This window comes from Panthera tigris, chromosome A1 (assembly GCF_018350195.1).
Source record: "Panthera tigris isolate Pti1 chromosome A1, P.tigris_Pti1_mat1.1, whole genome shotgun sequence".
Taxonomy (NCBI): domain Eukaryota; kingdom Metazoa; phylum Chordata; class Mammalia; order Carnivora; family Felidae; genus Panthera; species Panthera tigris.
Genome location: NC_056660.1, coordinates 170,180,934 through 170,203,371, shown reverse-complemented (window position 1 = coordinate 170,203,371; position 22,438 = coordinate 170,180,934). Strand labels below are relative to the sequence as shown.

At 38.3% G+C, this 22,438-nt stretch overlaps 1 protein-coding gene across 1 annotated transcript in view; it reads right to left on the bottom strand.

The window, feature by feature from the left end:
- The window catches only part of CAMK4 (calcium/calmodulin dependent protein kinase IV), a 213,346-nt gene that overhangs the window by 23,875 nt on the left and 167,033 nt on the right, over nucleotides 1-22,438 (bottom strand). The window contains exons 7-8 of the mRNA XM_007094096.3: nucleotides 2,711-2,801; nucleotides 594-668 (exon numbers count right to left, since the gene is read on the bottom strand). Coding sequence (XP_007094158.2) covers nucleotides 594-668; nucleotides 2,711-2,801 — 166 coding nt within the window. The remainder of the gene's footprint in view (nucleotides 1-593; nucleotides 669-2,710; nucleotides 2,802-22,438) is intronic.

Here is a 22,438-nt window from a genome sequence, read left to right as displayed (position 1 = left end):
TAGGAGTGAGGACTGTCACACAGTCCATCTCTAGAGACTGGGGGACTCTGGCGGGGCAACCCCACCTGAAGCCTTTATCTTAATAAGGCTAGGCGAGTGCCATCAATGAGGACTAGGGACTACCCCAATCTCACTATTATCCTATACACCCTTTGAATTAATGACACACTCCCTCCTCACCCACCCTCCCAAGTAAAAGCAAACAAGGAAAGTGACAGGAGGACTCATGGCTCTATTTCCAACCACAAATAAGGTTGTTTCCCTGCCCTCTTTCTTGATGATTGTCCTCTGCTTCGAAGTGGGTTCAAGAGTAGCTACTGCCCAGGAGACAGGTGCAGAGCACCCAGTCCTTTTTCCTAGGGCTCCTTCTTTCCCTGCTTTTCTAAGAAGGAGGCCCTAAAACCAACATCATTGAACCCCTCATGTAGAACAAGAGGTGGTCTAAGTATCATTTATACACGCCTTCCTCATGGAGACTCACATCACATTGTAAGCATTTTAAATAGAGATATTAGGAGTTAGAAAATTAGATCATGAAGTAAAAATCGATTTCAAATAACAATAAAAGTAAATATCAGTATTAAAGAGCATACCGCAGTACCCTGGGGTTCCACACACTGTCTTCATGAGCACTTGATGTTCCACAATTTTAGAGAGTCCAAAATCAGCTAACAACACAAGAGAAACATTTAATGAAACAAGTCTTTTCTTAGCTTTTATAAGATGACAGAATATTTCTGTTATTCAAAATAAAACAGATTTATTTGTTTTTGTATTTGATGACGGATGGATATGTAGAAGGGGACCAGTCACATGGGAGAGGGAACTAAAAAAATAAAATAAAATAAAATAATAATGATAATACCAATTCAAGTCTTGCTTTAAATTTGAGAAAAACATGACTCCCAAATACATTTTATGCTCTATAATCCCTAGTGTTTAGCAAATAAGCTCTTTTTTTCTTGAAGTAATAGTTGCAATAGATACATTTTGTCTAATATTAATTCTGAGATTTATAAACAGTAACTCTAAAGTATAATATGGTGATATAGAATTAGTAATCCCTTGGACAAAATCAAAATAAAAAATTAGGTTTTCATGAATGTCAAAGAAATTAACAGAAATATCAAAACATTTATTCTGCTTCAAAATAATGTCATTCTTTAGTATATTTGATGGATAAGGATTTACTCTCATATGAGAGATATAACACTTTTTTTGGGCAAAAGTTCTTTTTATTTATTCCTCAGAATATTACCTAGATAAAACACTACCAAAGTTGCTACCATTATGGTCTGTTTGCTGGGCTACATCTCTCTCACTCAGGAAACATCAGGAAACCATTCAAGGCCACTCTTCAAGAGAGGCAGGTGCAGAATTGATGCCATTTTAGACTTCAAAGATAAACCCACATTTCCACGGAGGTGCTGATCCTTATCAGGGAAAGCAGCAGGAAGTCCTTCAGAAAGAAAGCCTCTCCTGTCTAAATTAGTATCTATCCATCCATTTAAAGAAATTTCTTTAAGGATAAAATCTTTGAAAGTGATGTCAAAGGAAATGGAAGTCTCCCCGCCGTTCACTGCCTTTCAGGAGTGATTATAAGAACAGGACGGCTGCCTAGCAGGCCTTTGGTATTTTTTTCTTTGAGTTCTTGCATTCATAAAGCACATTATGTTGTCTGAGCTCTTCTATGATATGTATAACTTAATTTTCAAAGATGTTAACACTTCTAATGCAGTGAACTGATCAGATTAACATTACACAGGCCAGCACCAGAAGAGCAATGTCCTTCACAGGACTTAATGCAGATCTACTAAAGGAGGATTCATATAAAATAAATTTTATTATTATTATTTGCAAATGAAGATTTGCTTTGGAAAGTAGCATTTAACATATGTATATTTTTTTTCTAAAATGCTGATTTAAGGAACCCTTTGAACAGATGGGAGTTTCACAAAGTTCATCTTTGTAGTTCTTCCAAATGCTTACTGGTAGAAAAAACAAGGTTTCCAAAGTCAAATAAGGTTTGGGAAAAACCTCACAGTACACTAATTTAGATGTCAGTTTACACATTAGCATTTTTAAAGTTCTGGGAAGTCCTGCAAAAATAAAAAATCGTGTTTAAGTTGGCATTTCCTACCTTATTTGACCAACCTTAGCACTTCCACAAACAACTCCCATTTCCCACAAAGGGAATTACAGTAGTTACCCCTGTTCACTCAGCTGAGGAACCAGTGTTCTGTGGAGTGTACTTTGGGAAATACAGATCTCAATTTTCTCTGTTCACATAAACAAGTGACTCAGACCCTAAATTCAAGAATATGTACTAAGCATTTTGTGTCAAAGTTCTTGAATATCTAAAATTAAGCTCCAACTGAGTTGTGGAATAAAAAGTAACAAAAAAAGAGTGTTATGTTATCTGTGCTTTTCTTCTCTATAAACTTATCTACAAAATACACCATCACCCCCTGGAGTCCCTGCCATTTCTACAAACTACGTTTCCTTTGTGTTCAGCACTGGAGCACCTCCTAGGTACTGATTCCAGAAAGAACACAAACTTCCAAAATAATGCATTATTCCTTTACAGACACCAAATATTCAAGGAAATTAAATGGAGGCAAAACCAGATGGAGCAGTATTTAAAAATTCCATGAAATAAATTTCTTCTACTCTGGGAAAGGAGTCATGAGACATTAGGAAATGTCCTCACCGATTTTGAGGGGTGCATCTGGGGCTGGAGTTGCATAGAGAAGATTCTCTGGTTTGAGATCACGATGGACAATCCCATTTTCATGTAGGTACTAAATAGGGAAAATAATGAAGTAACATTACAGTAATTGTACTTAATGGTTCCAACATTCATGTTTAATCTTTTCAGAATTAGAATTATCTTTACTAAGTCATGTGATTCGACAACACACATATATGATGATTTTAAAAATAAACACCATAAAGGAAAACATGTTTATACTATACATAATTCAAGAACAGCTGACAGTTACTTGAAAGTGAAATGAGTTTTAAAGTGTATAAAACCAACTGCCAGAAATAAAATATTTACTCCTCAGAGAATATTAGTTGTAGCTCTCTTTATGCATATTACCATATCAGTTCAAATCTAATTATTATTATAATAAGTCAAGGTTCTATGTATTGAAGTCTGTCTGGTTTATATCTGAAAAGCATAATTGTATGTGTCATCTCAGAAGCTCACAACCACAGCAAAGACTTACTAATTATTGCTTGAACAGACATTTAGATGTGAGTAATTATTATAGAAGACTATCCTTAATATGATAAATATTGCTTAAAGATGATGAATGCTCTCATAGGCTCTTCTGAGGATTAGTAAATCCAGCTATCAATATAGAGTGGTATATTGGAGACGACATTAAATTAAAGATCACCTCTAGCAATTCCACTAATTTTATTATATTTTAAATTATTTCGTAAATTATGTGTTATCACACATGTAACATACTCTCGCTGTGATTGTGGAGGTCTTACCTGGTCCTGCTTCCCCTGGTTTCAGATCCCTCTCCAAAAATAATCACTCATCAGTTTGAAATGGTTTTAACTTTTTTCTATGAATTCACAAACATGAATGTATGTATGCAAGGAAATATCCCTGATTTTTCCATTTTCTTATATAAATGCATGATTAATATTAATTTTTATATTGCTTTTTTCACACAATATGTCTTTGAAACCTTTTCCACAAATCACTACAGCTTAATCTCTTTACCACTTGCTTGTATCCATTTCATTGGAAGCATCATAATTTATTTTGCTAGTCCCTTTTTGATGGACATTCAAGTTTTTAAAAATTATAAATAAGGCAATAATAAGCCTTCTATCCCTTGGATGTTTGGCTAGTTTTGCTGGTGTTTCTCTAGGACAGATACCTGGAAGCAGGTATGGTGGGGTCAAAAAGTAGATTTTAAATTTTAATAAATACTGCAAAATCATTCTCTGAAAAGACTCCATCAATATCTACTCACATGAACAGTGTAAGTATTTATGTTTCCCTGACATCTTCACCAAATCTGTATTTTTAACCTTTGCTGGGCTTCAGTGTAAATATTGTATCTTAGATTTGGTTAAATTTGCCTTTCTCTGTTTACTGGTATAGTACATGCTTACTGGTTTTCCTCTTCTATGAACTGCCTGTTTATATCCTTTGCCCACTTTTCTGTTGGGTTGGGAGAAAAAGTTGCCAGTGTACTTCAGTATTTCTCCTTTCCTATCTCCTACGGGAAGGGAAGGAGCCTTCTCTCTTTGCAAGCCAAGTAACAGAAGGTGGATAGCTTCAAGGTCACAATTTGTGGTGCTTGACATGTCAGTGATTTGGGGAAACAGGAATTGATATCCAGCTCACTCATGAAAAAGAGATGGTTGGAGTAGGTGAGTGAGGAGAAAGGGCCCCAATGAGATTCAGCTACTCGCAAAGAATAGCTGAACATAGGTGCAGTTATCTCATGAGGGTTCAATGTGGACTGTGCAGAAGGGAACCAGACATGAGTCTCCCTGAAGAATGTTTCCTGCTGGGGTGATGCCATCTCATTTTAGCATCACAGGAAGCAGAACATGGGGAAGGTGAGAGCAGGCAGTTGAGGAACCAGTGACTCCTCAGAGCACCTGAAGTGAGAGAACTCCCCCGCAATGGGTCTCTGTAGAGCCATCATTGGTGTCCCATAGGGAAAGAACCCTAGGCATTGTAACCTGCCATCCCCGGAGATCACAGATGCCAGACCATAACTGTAGCAGTCTGGTGAGACCTTTCTTCACTGTCCTTCTCCTCTCCCTCTCCTGTCACCCTCACCGCAACTTTAGAAGGAACATAATCAGTTGGTGGGTAAAAAGCAGGAGGAAGAGAAGAAACTAACAAATATTCCTATCCCCTATATTTAGAAATTATAGATCTCTCATGTCCACGTTGGGGGAAGGAAGACATTTAAAAGTTGGATGAGTCTAAAATTTTAGTCTTTTCCTTATGCAAGAGTGCCTGGAAAAGCTATAGGAATAGCTTGAAATTTTATTCATGAAGGAGAGGAATGGGTTCAGAGTGGATCTGCCAGGGCAATGGTGAGATAAAATGAAGTTGCTTTTGCTCATGTCTCACCAGGCTGAGCTCACTCCTTACAGTAGATAATGATCACCTATAGACAATAACACCATACGTGCCCTATGCACGTCCTATATTCCAAGCACTATTACAAACACCTCGTACTTGCAAATCCTATAACGCTTGTTCTGCAAATGAGAAAACCGAGGTAGAGAGAGGCCAAGAGATGTGCTCAGTGTCACAACTAGATGTGTGGAGCTGAGTGAGGTTCAGACGTAGGTGTCCAGAAGTGGAGGCCATAGCCTTGTCTATTATGTGACTCCCAAGCAGATGCTGGACTGTGTGGGGTGGCAATGAGAGGAAAATCACAAAGATGGAGAGGAGAGGAACATGATGGAAGGAGAGGGAAGGTAATGGCAGGGGAGGAGAAGTGAGAAGGCAGAGGGCCATGCTCAGCCTTGAGTGACACCCAGGGAAAACCCACCAGATCCCTGAGGAGGAAGATGCTGTACGTTGTATAAGCTGAGTTTGAAGGCAACAATACAAGTTTCTCATACAGTTGCTTTGGAACACACCTAAGAATTGCAGTTTGGGATCAAGAGAAAATATTGCTCTCCCACAGTCTAACCCAATTTAGAAGCTCCATTCCGTTGGGAAGAAAATGACAGTGAAGATAGCAACACAATAACAACAGCAAATGAGATAAACTTACAAGTATTGGTTTAGCAAAGTACTAATTATTTAAAGATGTTCACTAACTACTGTTCTGGCTTTCTAGAACAGAAATGGTAGTTTTGTGTTCTAAGTCCAAATTAACACGAAACAAAACAAAATGACACCATTTGGCACTTCATAAAGGAGAGCTAGACCAGATAACAGAAGAAAATTTTTAGAGAAAATAATAGACTTAGGAGCTATGCACCAACAGAAGAACAAATTTAAAGACAAAATAAAGCAATGAAATACTGAAGGTCATGATCCTGGCTTTTAAAAATATAGGCAGGGATTAATTACTATAAATTACTTGGTGCATAAAGATTATTAAAAGTTGAGATATAATCATGTACAAATGTTGTAGGAGTCATTTAAATGTATTTGACTGACAAAAATGGCAGGGATCATTATTTTATTTTTGCTTAGACCCACCGACTGCTTTTAACCAATAGTTAATACTTCTACCTTTTACATTATCTCTAGTCAGGAAGCCAAGCAAAAAAGAAAAGGTGGAGCATGATCTTTTGCCTTCCCCCAAAAAGATACAATTGTTAGAAGCAGCAGCAACCTTTTAGAACACCAGATCTCAAACCTTTTGGTCTCAGGACCCTGTTAGAGTAAAAAAAATTATTGAGAACCTCAAAGAGCTTTTGCTTATGTGAGTTATATCTAACATTAGTTACTATGTTAGTAGTTAAAACTGAGAAATTAAAAAAAATCCTAATTTATTTAAAAAAACAATAAACTAATGACACATGAACATAAACATTTTCTAATAAAAATAACTATTTGCTAAAACAAAAAATAGTGCTGTGCTATTGTCTTAAAATTTTACAAATTTCTTTAATTTCTGGTTTAATAGAAGATGGCTAGATTCTCTTATCTGCTTCTGCACTGTCTACTGCAAAATCACACATCATTCAGACTCTGGAATATTCCACTGTACTTTCACAAGTGAAGAGAAATGTCTTCATATTATGACAACATACTTCTGACCTCACAGACCCTCTGAAAGGGAACTCAGGGACCCTCCAGGAATCCTCAGACTGTACTTTGAAAATTTCTGTCTCAGAGCATCTGAGGATATAAAAAGAGCAGTTTAAGGGCTGAATAATAGGCATGCTGCCCTTTATTTTTAAACGGGGTTTTAAATAAAATACACACTTCTAATCTCACCAAGCACTAATCTTATCTCGACACATCAAGATCACTGCACACGGAGAAGTGAAAAAGAAATTAAGGGGAAAAATGCCCCTCAAAATTGTGTACTCATGGGGAATTGTACAAAGACATTTTATGATATCATATTAATGATACAGAAATGATTAAAAAATATCTAATTATGGAGAAAGAGACCTTATCAAGATGCTGCTGATCTTAGCTACTGATCATTTAAATCATGGGGATTCAATACAAACAGACAAAAGGATTAGAGAAATTGAGAAACTTGAGATAACTGGATATTCCAGAACAAACCAAGTGTTCAAAGTAATCATAATTAAAGTAAACCAAACACAAACAAGGAAACCTTGAAAACTAAACACCATTTTGGAAGAAGACCTCTATAACCTAACAATTTAATGGACAGGAAATAATAAATCTGGCAAGAACTGTAGCATTTAACTACTGAATCATGACTAATTGTAACCTATTTTAATAAAGAAACTGTAAGAGCAGATAACTAGGTATATATGAATTTACTTAAAACTTTAAGGAATAAAAAGAAGGAAAAGGAGGAGGGAAAGGAAGAGGCAGAGAAGCACAATTAATTTACTGGCTCAATTTTTAAAAAGTATATTATCTTTTTAGAAAAAAAGCATAAAATGACAAATATTTTATACGCAGAGTAATTAAGATAGGCAACAGGTACGTTTTTAAGGATTAGGCAATGATGCATTTAATGCACTGGTACCAAGGGCATACCTTTGCTAAGTTCTGTTTCAGTATTATACCCTCAGTTTTGAGGAAGGGTTGATAAAAGAAACAAGCATAAGAAGGTTTTTGTGGCATTGTTTTTGAAATAATTATTGAAGAATAACACCATGAGAGGCACTTTGGGGCCATATACCCCCAAGCATGCTATTTATTAGCTGTGTGACCTGGAACAATCTGTCTACCCTTCACCTCCCGGTTTCCCTCTCTGTAGCACCCACTTTGAAGGTTGCACTGAGAATCGGAGGTTAGGCATGGAGACACTTAGCATGGAGTGGACATTCTGTTCTATAAATGGTAGCTGTTAGGAGCACCCTACCACTGTTGTTCCATGTCTCTTGTACAATAAATTACATCCAAAATCCTTTGAGGTTTGGAAAACTTGCTCTTTCCTGAAGTATCAAAGAATACTTTAATGGGAAAATATTTGCTTTTTATTTCATCACATTTTCTTCTTCTGTTTTGGTGGCCCCAAACTCAATGTACAAGAGGTTTCAGTTACAATTACCAGCCTGGTTTAGAATATTTACTTCTCCCTCTCTCTTTTTTAAAATTCCCTTTTCCACTTTAATAGCTTTATTTTGTATGCCTTTTTCACTTAATTTGCCACAGCTCCTGTTCCCAAGAAGATGCAATGATAAATCACAGAGTAATAGAATGTAATATATATTAGTCTTCTTCACCCTTGAAATAGGTCTAAGGGAAATACAGACTTAAGTTGCTGTATCTGTGTTCAGTTTCTAAGAGCATTTAGAAGTCAGAAGTGAAACAAAGTATATGCCAATTAGGATTTGAAGCATTCTTACTATATCTGTTCTCCATTGTAACACAAAGAATTACTACGATAAATACTATTTGTCACTGATAAAGAGGAGCATTTCACAGCCTGTTGTTTCCCTTATGCTCCATTCTCCTTCTCCGGGCTCTTCTTCAGGAGCCATCCTTGGGTGCCCCTGGGTGCCGCTCAGGGTCCTCCTCCACACCCCTCTCCCTACTCAGAGGCACTGCCCCATCACTACTGCCTTTTCTCCCACGTCTGCTATTCCCTCTTTTTTTGCTTTCATCATACACATACCTCCAGAATGAACAGTATCACCATCAAAAGGAAACAGGAAAAAGAAATCAACCATCACCTCCATGGTCTCTCAAATACACACATTCCCCTCCTGCTCTAGCTGCACTCAGCTATACCCTACTCTCCTCAGTCTCCACTCCCCATTTCCATTTTCTTCCCTCTCATTTTCTTTCAACACACTATTGTTTCATTTCTGACCTCATCAAACCTAACACACACTTTCTGACTCTTTATCTGACCTGTTTGGCCTCTGAGCACACGGACTTGTCTCTCACTTGGCCTCTCATCGCCTGGGGCTCTTGCCACACTGGCCGCATGGTGCTCCTCACCTCTGCTCCCCCCTCAGTCTCCTCCCCAGGCCCTCTGTCTCAAGACTTGCTCAGCACCCTTCTGCTTTTCCTTTGGTTTCCAGAGTTCAGCTCATCTAAAGCCACAAATAAAGGTACCACTTATCCAATGTGCCCCAAATCTCTATTGCCTTCCCCCAACTTCTCTGTGGCTCTGATTTGACAGAACCTTCTACTTCCCATTCCACTTGAATGTCTCACACGTGTTTCAAGGTCAACACGTCCAAAATCAATTTAGTATTTACCCTAAATTTACTCCTGCTGTACCTGTATTTCCAAACCCAACGAATGACAGCATCCTTTTGATCAAGCCAGAACCTGGGTTTACCTAACTTCTCTATCTTCTTTACCGACACATCCAGTCCATGACCCATGACAGTAAGTAGCTCTCGCTCCTTAGTGCCTCATGTATTGGCCTCTTGTTCCTACTTATCCGCTCTTGCCTTCAGCCAGGCCACAAACATGCTTCCCTCTTGATTACTCTGGTGACTAGCTTAATTACCAGCTCCCCAACTTCCAGGGTTGTTCCCATGCAGCCCATGCTCCACACTGCCATGACAATCATTTTTAAAAAGTGCAGTTTTGGTCACGTCATTCCCCTGCCTAAAATCTTCAGCATCTTTCCATTGCTTTGGTCATGCAGGGTAGCAACGACGTTGCATTTGATTTTGCATCTCTTGAGCAGGGACCAAAAACTCTCCAGGGGTCAGGAAGACACCCTAAAAGAATGAAGGAAGTTGGCAGAGTGTAAAATAAAAGGAAGGCACTGGGAAGTCCTAGGGACTGCATCTGCCCCTGGAGAGCATGACTCCTTACAAGGAGAAGGCGACTCAGATTCAGCCAGACAGGAATGCAGTCCCCATGTTGCTAGCTCTTTTGATTTTTAAAAAATGTTTTATTATTTATTTTTGAGAAAGAGACAGAGAAGAAGTGGGGGAGGGGCAGAGAGAGAGGGACACACAGAATCTGAAGCAGTTCCAGGCTCCGAGCTATCAGCACAGAGCTTGACACGGGGCTCAAACTCATGGACTGTGAGATCATGACCTGAGCTGAAGTCGGATGCTTAACCGACTGAGCCACCCCGGTGTCCCTCGCTCTTCTGATTTTAAAGGAAAGATAGAAATTCAGTTTTTTTTAATGTAAAATATTACAAATTTTAAATGTTGGCACTTAAGTTGAAAATTTTAAAAGCCTGTGCAGGGTACAAACAAAACACCCTGCAGTCTGTGATTCCTGCTTTGGAATTTAAAACAGGAATTGGCGCCCGGCAGATGCTCAATAAACATTTGGGAAGTATAAGTTTATGAATAAATAAACGAATTTTGTTTCTGACTCTGCTTCTTAAATTAGGTATCTACTACTGTGCTTGTAGCCTTCTCTTCTGCTATAAACTCTTCCTGTCTATTCCTTTCCCTCCAGCTACTTTTTATAGCCTCCCCAAAAGTATACATGTGTGTAAAAAAATTGTGGGTAGGGTTATAATTAATTTTAGTTTTTTCTTTTTTTTTAAGTTTTAAAAAATTGTTTTAATGTTTAGTTTTGAGAGAGAGAGAGAGAGAAAGAGTGCAAGTAGGGGAGAAGCAGAGAGAGAGAGAGAGAGAGAGAGAGAGAGAGACATGGAATCCAAAGCAGGCTCCAGGTTCTGAGCGCAGAGTCTGACGTGGGGCTCGAACTCACGAACTGTGAGATCATGACCTGAGCTGAAGTTGGATACTCAACTGACTGAGCCACCCAGATGCCCCTTTTTAAGTTTTTTTTTTTTTAAGTTTATTTATTTTGAGAGAGAAAGAGACCACAAGTGTGGAGGGGAAGAAAGAGAGAGAGAGAGAGAGAGAGAGAGAGAGAGAGAGAGAATCCTAAGCAGGTTCCTCACTGTCAGTGTGGAGCCTGATGTGGGGCTTGAACTCACGAACCATGAGATCATGACCTGAGCCGAAATCAATAGTTGGATGCTTAACCAACTGAGCCACCCAGGTGCCCCAATTTTAGTTTTTTATTATATGAAAGTTAACTATAAACATTATATATTATTCGGGTAATGAATTTTTAAAAACATAAATTTTATATAATTGGCAGGCATTTCATGTTGGCTTGTCCTGAATACCATGCATCTACTATGAATGATGTTCTCTGAATATGAATATGTACATTTAGATGGTAACTATGTCTGGTCTCATATGAACTAAACACATGATGCCATTAATATTGCTAGTAGTTTAAGACTGCAAAGACTATTCCATGATAGTATCTAAAAAAGATGTTCTAATTCAAACTGTTGTTTTCTTAAGCTCCAGGCCCATATATCCACCTGCCCAGGTCTCATTTCCAGCTGGCTGTTTCACAGACACCTTACGTTCAATACGTCCAAAACTGAACTGTTGAGTGTCTTCCAGCCCTGTTCTTTCCGTTCTTCCCACCTCAAAATGTGATGTCTCAACCAACTCAAGTGTTCAAGTCAGAAACTGTTTCTCTCTTCTCCCCCAGTAGCTTCCATCCAAGTCATAGTAGAGTGCTGTGAATTCTAATTCCAAAATGTCTCCAGAATCACTTTGCCTTTCTCCATGGCATTGCCATGAGCTTAGCTAGACCACCACAGTATTCCCTTAACCCTCTTTGATTTCCAACAGGCCCTACCTTCAACCTATTCTCCACACAGCAACATAGGTAATCAGGCCACTTCTTCTCCTTGGGAAGCTCTTCAATGGTTTCCCATTACTGTATCCTAGCTTTCAAGGCCTTGGTCACCTGGCTCCAGCCTTCCCCTCCAGCCTCATATCCTGCTATTTCCCCCTTTCTTGCTCTGTTCTTCCCATACTGACTTTCTTTCAATTTCTCTCAAGCCCCATTCCCTCCCCTACCCCCATCTCAGCATCCCTTTCTGACTGCCCTCACTTTCTGGAATGCTTTTTTACATGTTTCTACCTGGCCAGCCCCCACATCCTCAGGCCTCAACTATAATGTCAATTCTTCAGGGAGGCCGTATCTGTATTTCCAAACTAACATGTGCCCACACTTATGTGCCTTCATGGATGCCTCCTACTTTTCTTTACAACATGCCTATTTCTTTGCAAGCTTTATGATTAGGATGCCTCCCTCGCTAGACTGAAAACCCAGGAAGACAAGGAAATTTGGATCTGGTTCCTCAGATATCTAGTTTCTTGCACAGTGCCAAGTACTAAATATGTACTCAAGAAATTTTTTTGAATGATTGATAAACTCAATTTTCCTATAGACATGTATGTTGTTCTACTTTTGAGTCATTAACTTATAGATACTCAAAGAATGGTCATAATCTGCAAAGGATACTCATTTGCCATTATTAATCTTTGATAGAAGTTAAAATTTTGTGCCTACATTGTGGCACTATATTTCCATAGCAACATCACTTTGATACATTTAACTGAAATAAGGCATAGCATCTGTGCCATCTACACTGATTGGATAATAATACTTAGCTACCTCAAAGGTGCTATGAGATTTACAGCATCACTCTGGGAAAAGCCAAAACCCAACAAGAACATTTTAATTGTAAGATAAGGCAAAAGGGTGTCAACCTCATAATGACATCTTGAATACTTATATAGTTTTTGTTCTTCTAAGGTAGCATTGATAGTTATGGCTGAATTAATTTCTTCACATCCTTTGAAGTTGATCTGAACACAACACATGCCTACTCAGGGGAGCTTGGGCAAAGACAGCTGAAAATTCATCTGTTAGTTTTCTCTTCAGTTTCCTTTATGTCTGAAACATTCAAAAACTGGACTTGTCAGTGTGAGAAAATGGAAGTGAATAGTGATTTGGCCAGGTGTAATGACACGTTAATGAACAGTGGGCAAGCCAAAGTCGTCTGTTTATAAATGAAGGTGTCCTGCTGGGCCCTGCAGTGGTGCCCTTGAAGAGCACTGAGCCTGTGCTGTCCCTGTGGTAAGTGTCCCATGGGAGCATCTCTGCTTTAGATTTGGGGTGTGGCTTAGGAGTGTCTGGATAAAACAAAGATGGGAATTTTGGAGTAGCAATGTCATGGAGAAAAGGGGCAGGATGCTGACAGAGAGGATAATTAGGAATGCCACTGGGTAGGGAAACCTGAGGTGTCAAGATTAGAACACTTGATAGGCAAAGAGGTCATGAAAAACCGTCATACTCCAGCTCTTGTTTCTGATTTTGGTATGAGTCTCCTCATGTACAAAGTCAGAGTGAGGGAACAGGGATACTTTCAACAGGCTGGAAGTTCATTTTCCTGTCTATTTATATATGTGCATGTTACAGAAGTCTACTAAGTACACATTTACAAGAATGGTCTAGATAGTACTGGTGGCAAGTATAATTTTATCTATACTATTTTCCTTAGATTCAACCCCAAATCCAAAACATTCACTCTTCAATGAAACACTTATCATTGTTTTCAAGAGCAATTATTAAATGAAAGATTATCATTTTAAATTACGCATGCAAAAAATTAATGGAAAAAGTGATGTGTCCTGATTTAAACAGACAAGTCTCATGCTAAAAGAGTACAAAAATGAAATCTGAAACAATGTACATGTAATCAACAAATAAATCCATAAATAAAAGGTTTTTGTATATAACACTGGAGCAAGTGCATGCTGTGGGACAACTTTCCAAGGGGCTGTTGAGAATGCTTAGAAAGGGTAAGCATGTGATAATTTCATCCTCTTATTTCCAATGCATACAGCCAGATTTCAGGAGAGATGAGAATTAAGGAATGGAGGCTATGGAAAGGCTTGGCCAATTAAATGGAAGCTGTATTCAGGAGATGGTACGTAACTGGGGGAAAGGTCAAAAAATCATCTGGAGTTACAGAGAAAGAGGCAGCAAACACATTTCTGTAACGAGAAAGAAGAGATCAGGTTGGGGAACAAAAGAAACACAGGAGCTCCTGAACCTGTGTGCTCTGGTCCAGCAGAGAGAGTAGAGTCTACAGAGAGGCTTGAATGCGCAGGACTGAGGATAAAGGTGGAAAGCACTCTATGCTCAGGCAAAGTGTTGAAATTCCTCACAAGGAAGAGGAAGCTGGAAATATTATAATAGATGACTGTACTTCAGATTACATGCTTTATATGTTAATAAGTCAAGTGGATATTTGCAGGTATATTAGAGAAAGAAAGCTTTTGGATTAAGTAAAATGTATATCAAATATCAAAGATTTTCAAAGAGTGAAAAATCTATGCATTTTTCTTAGAAAATATATCCACAGATGTATAAATGGCTCCTAAATCACATATGCATGAAAGTAGAATGTGGAATTAAAAAAAATAAAGAACCCCTGATATATCTTACCATTTGGTCTTTCAAAAAATGCAATCACCAAAAGCCGAAACTCTCTTTTAAACAGAAAAAGACAATACTGCTGCTCTGAATTCAGGGGGTGTCTAGACATGTAATTAAACTCTCTCTATGGTCCTAACAAAAACTGTGTCATTGTGTAATGAAAGCTACTGCATAGTAATTTAGTTTAATTACAGCTATGCTGTGTTCAATGGGCTGTGTGTGGCTAATTGATAATGTCTCAGGAGTTGGTAGGAGGAAGTTTGAATCTCTTTAAAAATCTAACAGGACAAAAAAGAGCCAGTCATTAAAAAAAGAAAACGGTATTCTGATCACAGCTCTCCTTTGCAAAGAAAAATTAAACGGCATGAATTTGCTCTTCTCCACTGCTCAGAAAATTCAGAATCAACACATAAAAATTTAAGTAAGAACTTCAGAGTGAATACTCTACCTTTGTGTCATATCTGCTCTGGAGACCTGCTGCTACCCTTGTCTTTACGCTTAACCTCTAACCTGTGACGCCTTCAGCATTGTCAACAGAATGTATGGGAAAAGCAGTAGGTGACTACCATCTCCCATGACCGGATCAACAGGCATGATTAGGACTGGCCGGCTGTGAGATCCATGTAAGCTTGATCTGTAGAGCATCCCAGGGCTGGAGGAATGCACCTGCAGCAAAGCAGCCAAGTGCTGGCGCTTCTTAGGCATTCCCATTTATTTCAGTCCTCTTTCCTCTCGGTAGTCTTGGTCAGTCATAATTCCACCTCCAAAATACATCCCACATCTAGTCTTTCCATTTACCCTGTCACCACTGAGTACGTAAGCCTTCATATTCTCTACCTGCACTATGAACATCTGTCTCCTAACCACCCCTGCCCACATCCCTACACCTAGATCATCTTTCTGAAACACACATTAACTCATTTCAATCCTCTAGTTTAAAAACAAAAACAACCCACCCTTAAGGGCTCCTCGTTGCCTATAAGTTAAAGTCTAGTATTTTCAGTATGAAAAAAAGGCCCTTCAAAATTTGCTCCCAATTTCTCACTGTGCATTATCCTGGGACATTCTTATCATGCACTGACTACACCCACAGCCTTACTTACTATTCCTAAATCATGCCATACATATTCCCACTTGGTTCCTAGGTAATAATAAGCTTTCATGTGCCAAACTGTATTTTCTAAAGATTCTTGCAACAATATTACACATCCAAATGCTCTTCCAGAATGTTGCCACCTCCCATCTAGAGGTGGAGTCTAATTCTCCTTGAATCTGGTCTGTGACTTGTTGGAAACCAACAGAATGCAGTGGAAGTGAAGGTGTGTATCTTCTGAGGTTAGATCATAAAAATCAATGCAGTTTCTACCTTGTGTGCTAAATCCTTATTTTTAGATCCCTAAGCTGCCACACAAAAAGTCTTACAATCCTATGGCTGCATTGCTTTAAGAACATTGGGCAACACACAGAAGCCATGTATAGCTTTTCCAGTTGATAGTCCCTGCTGAGGTCCTGTGTGGCAGACCTTTCAACGGCCAGACATGTGAGTGAAGACACCTGTAACTGATTCCTGTTTCCAGACATCAAACCACTAAACCTTTGAGTCTCCCAGCCCAAACTCCAGACATTATGGAGTAGAGATAACCGTCATTCCCACCATGTCCTGTCTAAAGTCTTGACACAGAGAATATGTGAGTACAATAAAGTGGTTATTTTAAGCTGGTATTTGGGGATAATTTGTTTACGTGGCAATAGTACCTGGAATTCTACTTCATAACCCAGATTATACACCATTTCCTCTGTGTGATTTCTCCCCAGCAAAGCAAATATCACTTTCTCTGCCTCTCCCAGTAGCATTTTTCTTCATATCCCTGTAATATTCTGATATAATACTCTGATATAATTGTGTACTTGTCTATCAAAGTAATAGATAAATTCCTTGAGAGAAGGGGTTATTTTATTCACCTTTGTACCCACAGACTCTAGGCAAAAGGTCTGGTATGTTTTCGATAAATGTCTGTGAAAAAAATCAATGAAAGAGTGAATGAATGAATGATCAGAATTATGGGCTGAATGAGGCTCTAGACAGGCATCAACGAACAGACACAAAACCCCAGGGAACAGCTAGAACTCATTCTAAGGTTTACCACATACTGGCACTTGTTTTTGTTAAACAAATGAAATGGTAAAACTATCAGGGCTGTGATAGGAAATCTCTCCTAATCCCTCTGGATTAGAATGTCCTATGTCCATCCCAATTCATAACCTTGTGTGGCTCTGTGTTCAAGAAACTTGGTGAACTAGGGGCGCCTGGGTGGCGCAGTCGGTTAAGCGACCGACTTCAGCCAGGTCACGATCTCGCGGTCCGTGAGTTCGAGCCCCGCGTCAGGCTCTGGGCTGATGGCTCGGAGCCTGGAGCCTGTTTCCGATTCTGTGTCTTCCTCTCTCTCTGCCCCTCCCCCGTTCATGCTCTGTCTCTCTCTGTCCCAAAAATAAATAAAAAACGTTCAAAAAAAATTTAAAAAAAAATAATAAAAAAAGAAACTTGGTGAACTCAACTCATCCTGCTCTTTGTTTAAGACAATATTAAACAATATAGCTGTCCTTGGACAGCGGGCTGGAAAGTGAATAAAGCATAGACTGGTCAGCTCCATTTTATAGTGCATAACCAAATCTACTCTGGTATTGTATGTATGCTAGTGATGAATGCTATTAGGTTGTGTATGACGAATAAAGGCCTTATTTTGCCTTCACTTTTGGAAGTTATTTTCACCAAGTTTAGAACACCAGGCTGCTTTTTTAAAGTAATGCTTTGATGTCTCTTATTTGCATTCTTTCTCTTTTTTTAACTTTATTTTGAAAGAGAGAGAGAGTGAGAGAGCACATAAGTACATGCCGGTGAGGAAGGCAGGGGGCAGAGAGAGAGGGAGAGAAAGAATCCCAAGCAGACTCTGTGCTGTCAGCAAGGAGTCTGATGTGGGGTTTAATCCTACACACTGTGAGATCATGACCTGAGCGGAAACCAAGGGGTGGACACTTAACCGACTGAGTCAGCCAGGCGCCACTTAGTTGCATTATTTCTGATGAAAATTTAATGTCATCCTTGTCTTTCTTCTTCTGATATAATGCGTCTTTTCTCTGGATGCTTTTTTTTTTTAATTCTTTTTTTTTTCTTTAATTCTTTTTTTTTCAATATATGAAATTTATTGTCAAATTGGTTTCCATACAACACCCAGTGCTCATCCCAAAAGGTGCCCTCCTCAATACCCATCACCCACCCTCCCCTCCCTCCCACCCCCCATCAACCCTCAGTTTGTTCTCAGTTTTTAACAGTCTTTTATGCTTTGGCTCTCTCCCACTCTAACCTCTTTTTTTTTTTTTTTTTCTTCCTTCCCCTCCCCCATGGGTTTCTGTTAAGTTTCTCAGGATCCACATAAGAGTGAAACCATATGGTATCTATCTTTCTCTGTATGGCTTATTTCACTTAGCATCACACTCTCCAGTTCCATCCATGTTGCTACAAAGGGCCATATTTCATTCTTTCTCATTGCCACATAGTATTCCATTGTGTATTTACCCAAGGGATACAGGAGTACTGATGCATAGGGGCACTTGTACCCCAATGTTTATAGCAGCACTCTCAACAATAGCCAAATTATGGAAAGAGCCTAAATGTCCATCAACTGATGAATGGATAAAGAAATTGTGGTTTATATACACAATGGAATACTCTCTGGATGCTTTTTATGGTATCTTATTTTAGTTCTAAGAATACTGAATATGCTGTGCCTTGGTATCACATTCTTCATGCTCCTTGTGCTTGAAATTTCTTAAGATTCTTGGATGTGTGGCTTTATAAGTTTCATTAAGTTTGGAATAATTTGCATATTATTTCTTTAAATATTCAATCCCCCATCATTCTTCAATGATTCCAGTTATATATCTATATGTATATGTATATGTATATGTATATGTATATGTATATGTATATGTATATCTATATCTATATCTATATATTCAAACATATATTTGAAGTTGTTCCAAAGCTTACTGATGTCATTTTTTCTTTGTGTTACACCTTGGATAATGCTATGTCTTAAAGTTCACTTTTAATTCTGAAATGTCTAATCTGCTGTTCATTCCATCCAGTAAACATTTTGTCACAGTTTTCATCTCCCGATGTTTGATTTTGGTCTTTTTTTTTGAACATGTATTTTACATCTTCAGTCTTTCCTCTACCCTCTTGGATACATGGAACACAGTTACAGCAACTGTTTCAATGTCTCTATATACTATTTCTTTCACTTGTGTCATTTCTAAGGATATTCCTCTTGATTCATTTTTTCCACCTGCTTTCAGCCAGTCTCACTATGGATGTGCTTTTTGCATGCATTTCTCATAATTTTGACTGGGTGATAGACATTATGATTCTTAACTGGGTGCAGTTAAGTTACACTACTTGTAAACAGTGTGATCCTTTTGAGGCTTGCTTTTAAACTTTGTTAAATTCTCTATTGGAAACACAGACTCTTCTCAACCCTAAGTGTGCTGCAAGCATTGTTCCCTCTGCTCTGTGGTTCTTTCCCTGGCCTTCTCACATGCACGTGTGGATCAGTACTCTGCAGAAGACCTGGGGGGAGTAGTATCTGCAGCTTTCCAGAGATTTCTCTCAGAGCAGCTTTCTCCTCTAGGGCACTCTGCTCTGTGAACTCTGGTCTCCTTGACCTCTCAGACTCTATTCTTTCTCCTCAACCCAGGGAGATTTCAGGGTGGCTCTTGGTTTCTCCCTCCCTATATGGCAGCCTGGAAACTCTCTTCAGGTAATTGTGGGACTCATATTACTTGTGCTCCCTTTTTCAAGGATCACTGTCCTGGGCTGCCAGATATTCAATGTCTGGAAACCATGATGCAGAGTTTTTGGTTTGTGTTTCAGAAAGAGTGTAAATTAGTCCCTTTTATTCCATCTTGGCCAGAAGCAGACAATGTCAACGTTACTCCAGACATTTGAAATGTTTCTAAATAATATTCTATCCGATACCTAAAATTGGAATTATCCTCAGTATTTGAGACCATTTTGAACCTATTACTGCCACTCATAACTGCTACCAGTTAATGCAGTTAAAGCTGCTAGGGAAAGAAAGAATGACAACGGCAAGAAACTCTGCACTTAGTTTAATGTTGATCAAAATTTCTATGGTACTCATTTATAAGTTTCTGAGGTTTCATACTATAGTAAAGAAAAAATAGTTTCAGCTTGCTCCTTGGTTAGAAAGAATTTCTTCCCCTTTTGTGAGCCCATAGGAGTGCTTGAGAGAAGTGCCAGATGTGAAGTGCAGCCAAAGTTGTAGAGATATAAAAGATAAAAATCATATTATGTTTAAGAGAGGCAATAGTGCTTGGCTTGGAGATAATCGTCTCAAAAATTCTTAAATCTACAAAATAGTTGAATCAACGTTTTAACCATTAAAGGCCATATTTCCTTCCAAGTAAAGATGATGTGCTTATTTATTATAGTCTACTTATGCAATGTTTAATTTATTATTTCTAAATCTCTTAAGATTTATTGATAAAAAAAATGAACATTTACCAAAATAGGAAAAAAATGCTAAATACATGAAAGGTATAATTATTATATAAGTATATCATTAAAGCAACCTTCTTAAAGAGTTGATATGAGGAATTATATGGAAGGTTACTAATTTTTAAGTACTAGTATCAACAGTCCATTTAGTAATTAAAACGTTTCAGTAATGTTTCATAAAATTATAAAGTAAATCAACTTTGCCTGTATATGGTGATTGTTCAGAGATTCTCTATGCTTTATGACAATTATAAAATCTCTTGATCTTTATAAAATGATCAAATGATCTATTGTGTTCTGTGGTATTTTATTTAAAGACTAGAAAATACAATTTTATCAAACTCTTGAGGGTTTCACTATGTTGAAGTTCCTTCTAAGCCTTAAGTGGCCTCAACTCATATATACTTTAAAAAACATCAAGTGCCTTTCCAGGATATTAAGTCTTATTAAACAATGTTTCGGATTATAATAAATTTAGATAAGCAAGGTGTTTTACACGCAAATTCTTTTAAAGCCCTCTCTGAAGGATTACTGTAAGAATCCTAGAGCCAGTTCAGACTTTAAGAGATTATTTAGGAATCTCAAACTCAAATACTTCTAAAGGAGGGTTGAATAATATGAGAGTGAAGTGCTTGGAACTCCCATTTGAACTTAAATATTTTTATTTAACAACTTTTCTATAGCACTTCCTATGTGACAGGCACTGTTCCAAGTAATTTACCACATATACCAATCCTATTATATCCTAGGTGTATCATATTAATCCTATATATAATATTTTTATGTATAATTCCATTATCTCCATTTTACACATTAAGAACAGCCAAGTTAAATAACATGCTGAAGCTCATACAATTAGTAGCAGTTCTGGAATTTGAATTTAAATAGTCTGGCCCGGAGTCTGTGGTCTTACTCACTAGGCTGGGGAGCAGTGGCTTATGGTAAATGGAGACAGTATATCCTACCCCCAAAGCTCTTCACGATATTTGAAAGCATCGGGAGCTGCTATTTAAGCATCAGCCTGTAGTCATCAGTAGGCTCTGGAGCTGAGTATGCCAGTTAAGATCAGCCTGAATAATCAGCCCAGGAGTACTGCACTACATTTGTGCCCCTCAAAAACTGGCATAAAAGGTCAACTACTTGTAAAGAAATACAATAATTAAGTGGAAGTTGAATGTAGCTACAAAGAATTGAATAAGTAGTCTTCTATCCAGTTTCTTACCACTGACTCACACTGGGGATGTTTCACTTTTGATGTTACCGTCATTCTGGGTATTGATTAAGCTATAGAGCTGCCTACACCTGGAAGAGTTACATCTGTGGAGCTATTCTTATTCCCACCTCCACTTGTCCTAAAAAGAATGGAATATGCATTTGCACATATTCTTAATTTATTTGAGACAGATTTAATTTTTTAATTATAGCATGTAAAGTGATTCTCATTATGTCAAACAAGTAGCTTTCAAGAACTGAATCCAAGAGTAAAAAAGCAGAAGCAAACCTAAGAGGTACACCTGCTGCAAAGCACCTGTGTCTTTTTTTAAAAATGTGAGTTTTTTCCTGCTATGTGATCTTTAAAGTGGATGTACCTTGCTTGCCTCGTTTCACTGCTAGCCCTTGACTTCTTGCGTGCTTAGGTCTCTGGTCATCAGTGTCTCTGGCTTTGGGTCCAACATAATTTATAGCATGGTACGGTAGGGGAAGGCAGACAGCAGAGGACCTAAGAGCATAAACTCTGAAGTCATCTTTGATTTTGTGTTCCAGTCCTGACTCTGCCATGAGCCAGTTATATGACCTTGGGAAAGTTACCTAATCTTTCTGAGTCTCAGTTTCTTTATCTGTGAAATTAATAATAATTAGACAGCCTTATAGGTATGAAGATTAAGTTAATATAATTAGACAGTCTTATAGGTATGAAGATTAAGTAAACTGATGTACATGAAGTTTTTAGCTAAAGCTGGTCTACAGTAAGTACTTTTTTTAAAAAATGCTTATTGATTTTTGACAGAGAGAGAGAGACAGAGACAGAGCATGAGGGCGGGGAGGGGCAGAGAGAGAGGGAGACAAAGAATCCAAAGCAGACTCCAGGCTCTGAGCTGTCAACACAGAGCCTAACGTGGGGCTTGAACTCACAGACTGTGAGATCATGACCTGAGCCAAAGTTGAACGCTTCACCAGCTAAGCCACCCAGACACCCTAAAGCTTGGTCCACAGTCAGTAACACATGGTAATGATGGCTGGTGTTACTACTATTAAGGTAGTCACACATGTGACTTGAGAGGAAGAATCTTCCTCTCAAGATTCTTCTTTCTGCTTTCTAGCAAAAGATAGCATAATCATTTAGCCTCTACCAAATGGCCTACTATATGCATAAACAGAAAGTATGAACATTGTGAATCAGTGTGTAATAGGGCTCTTTCTCAATGATATTCAACTTA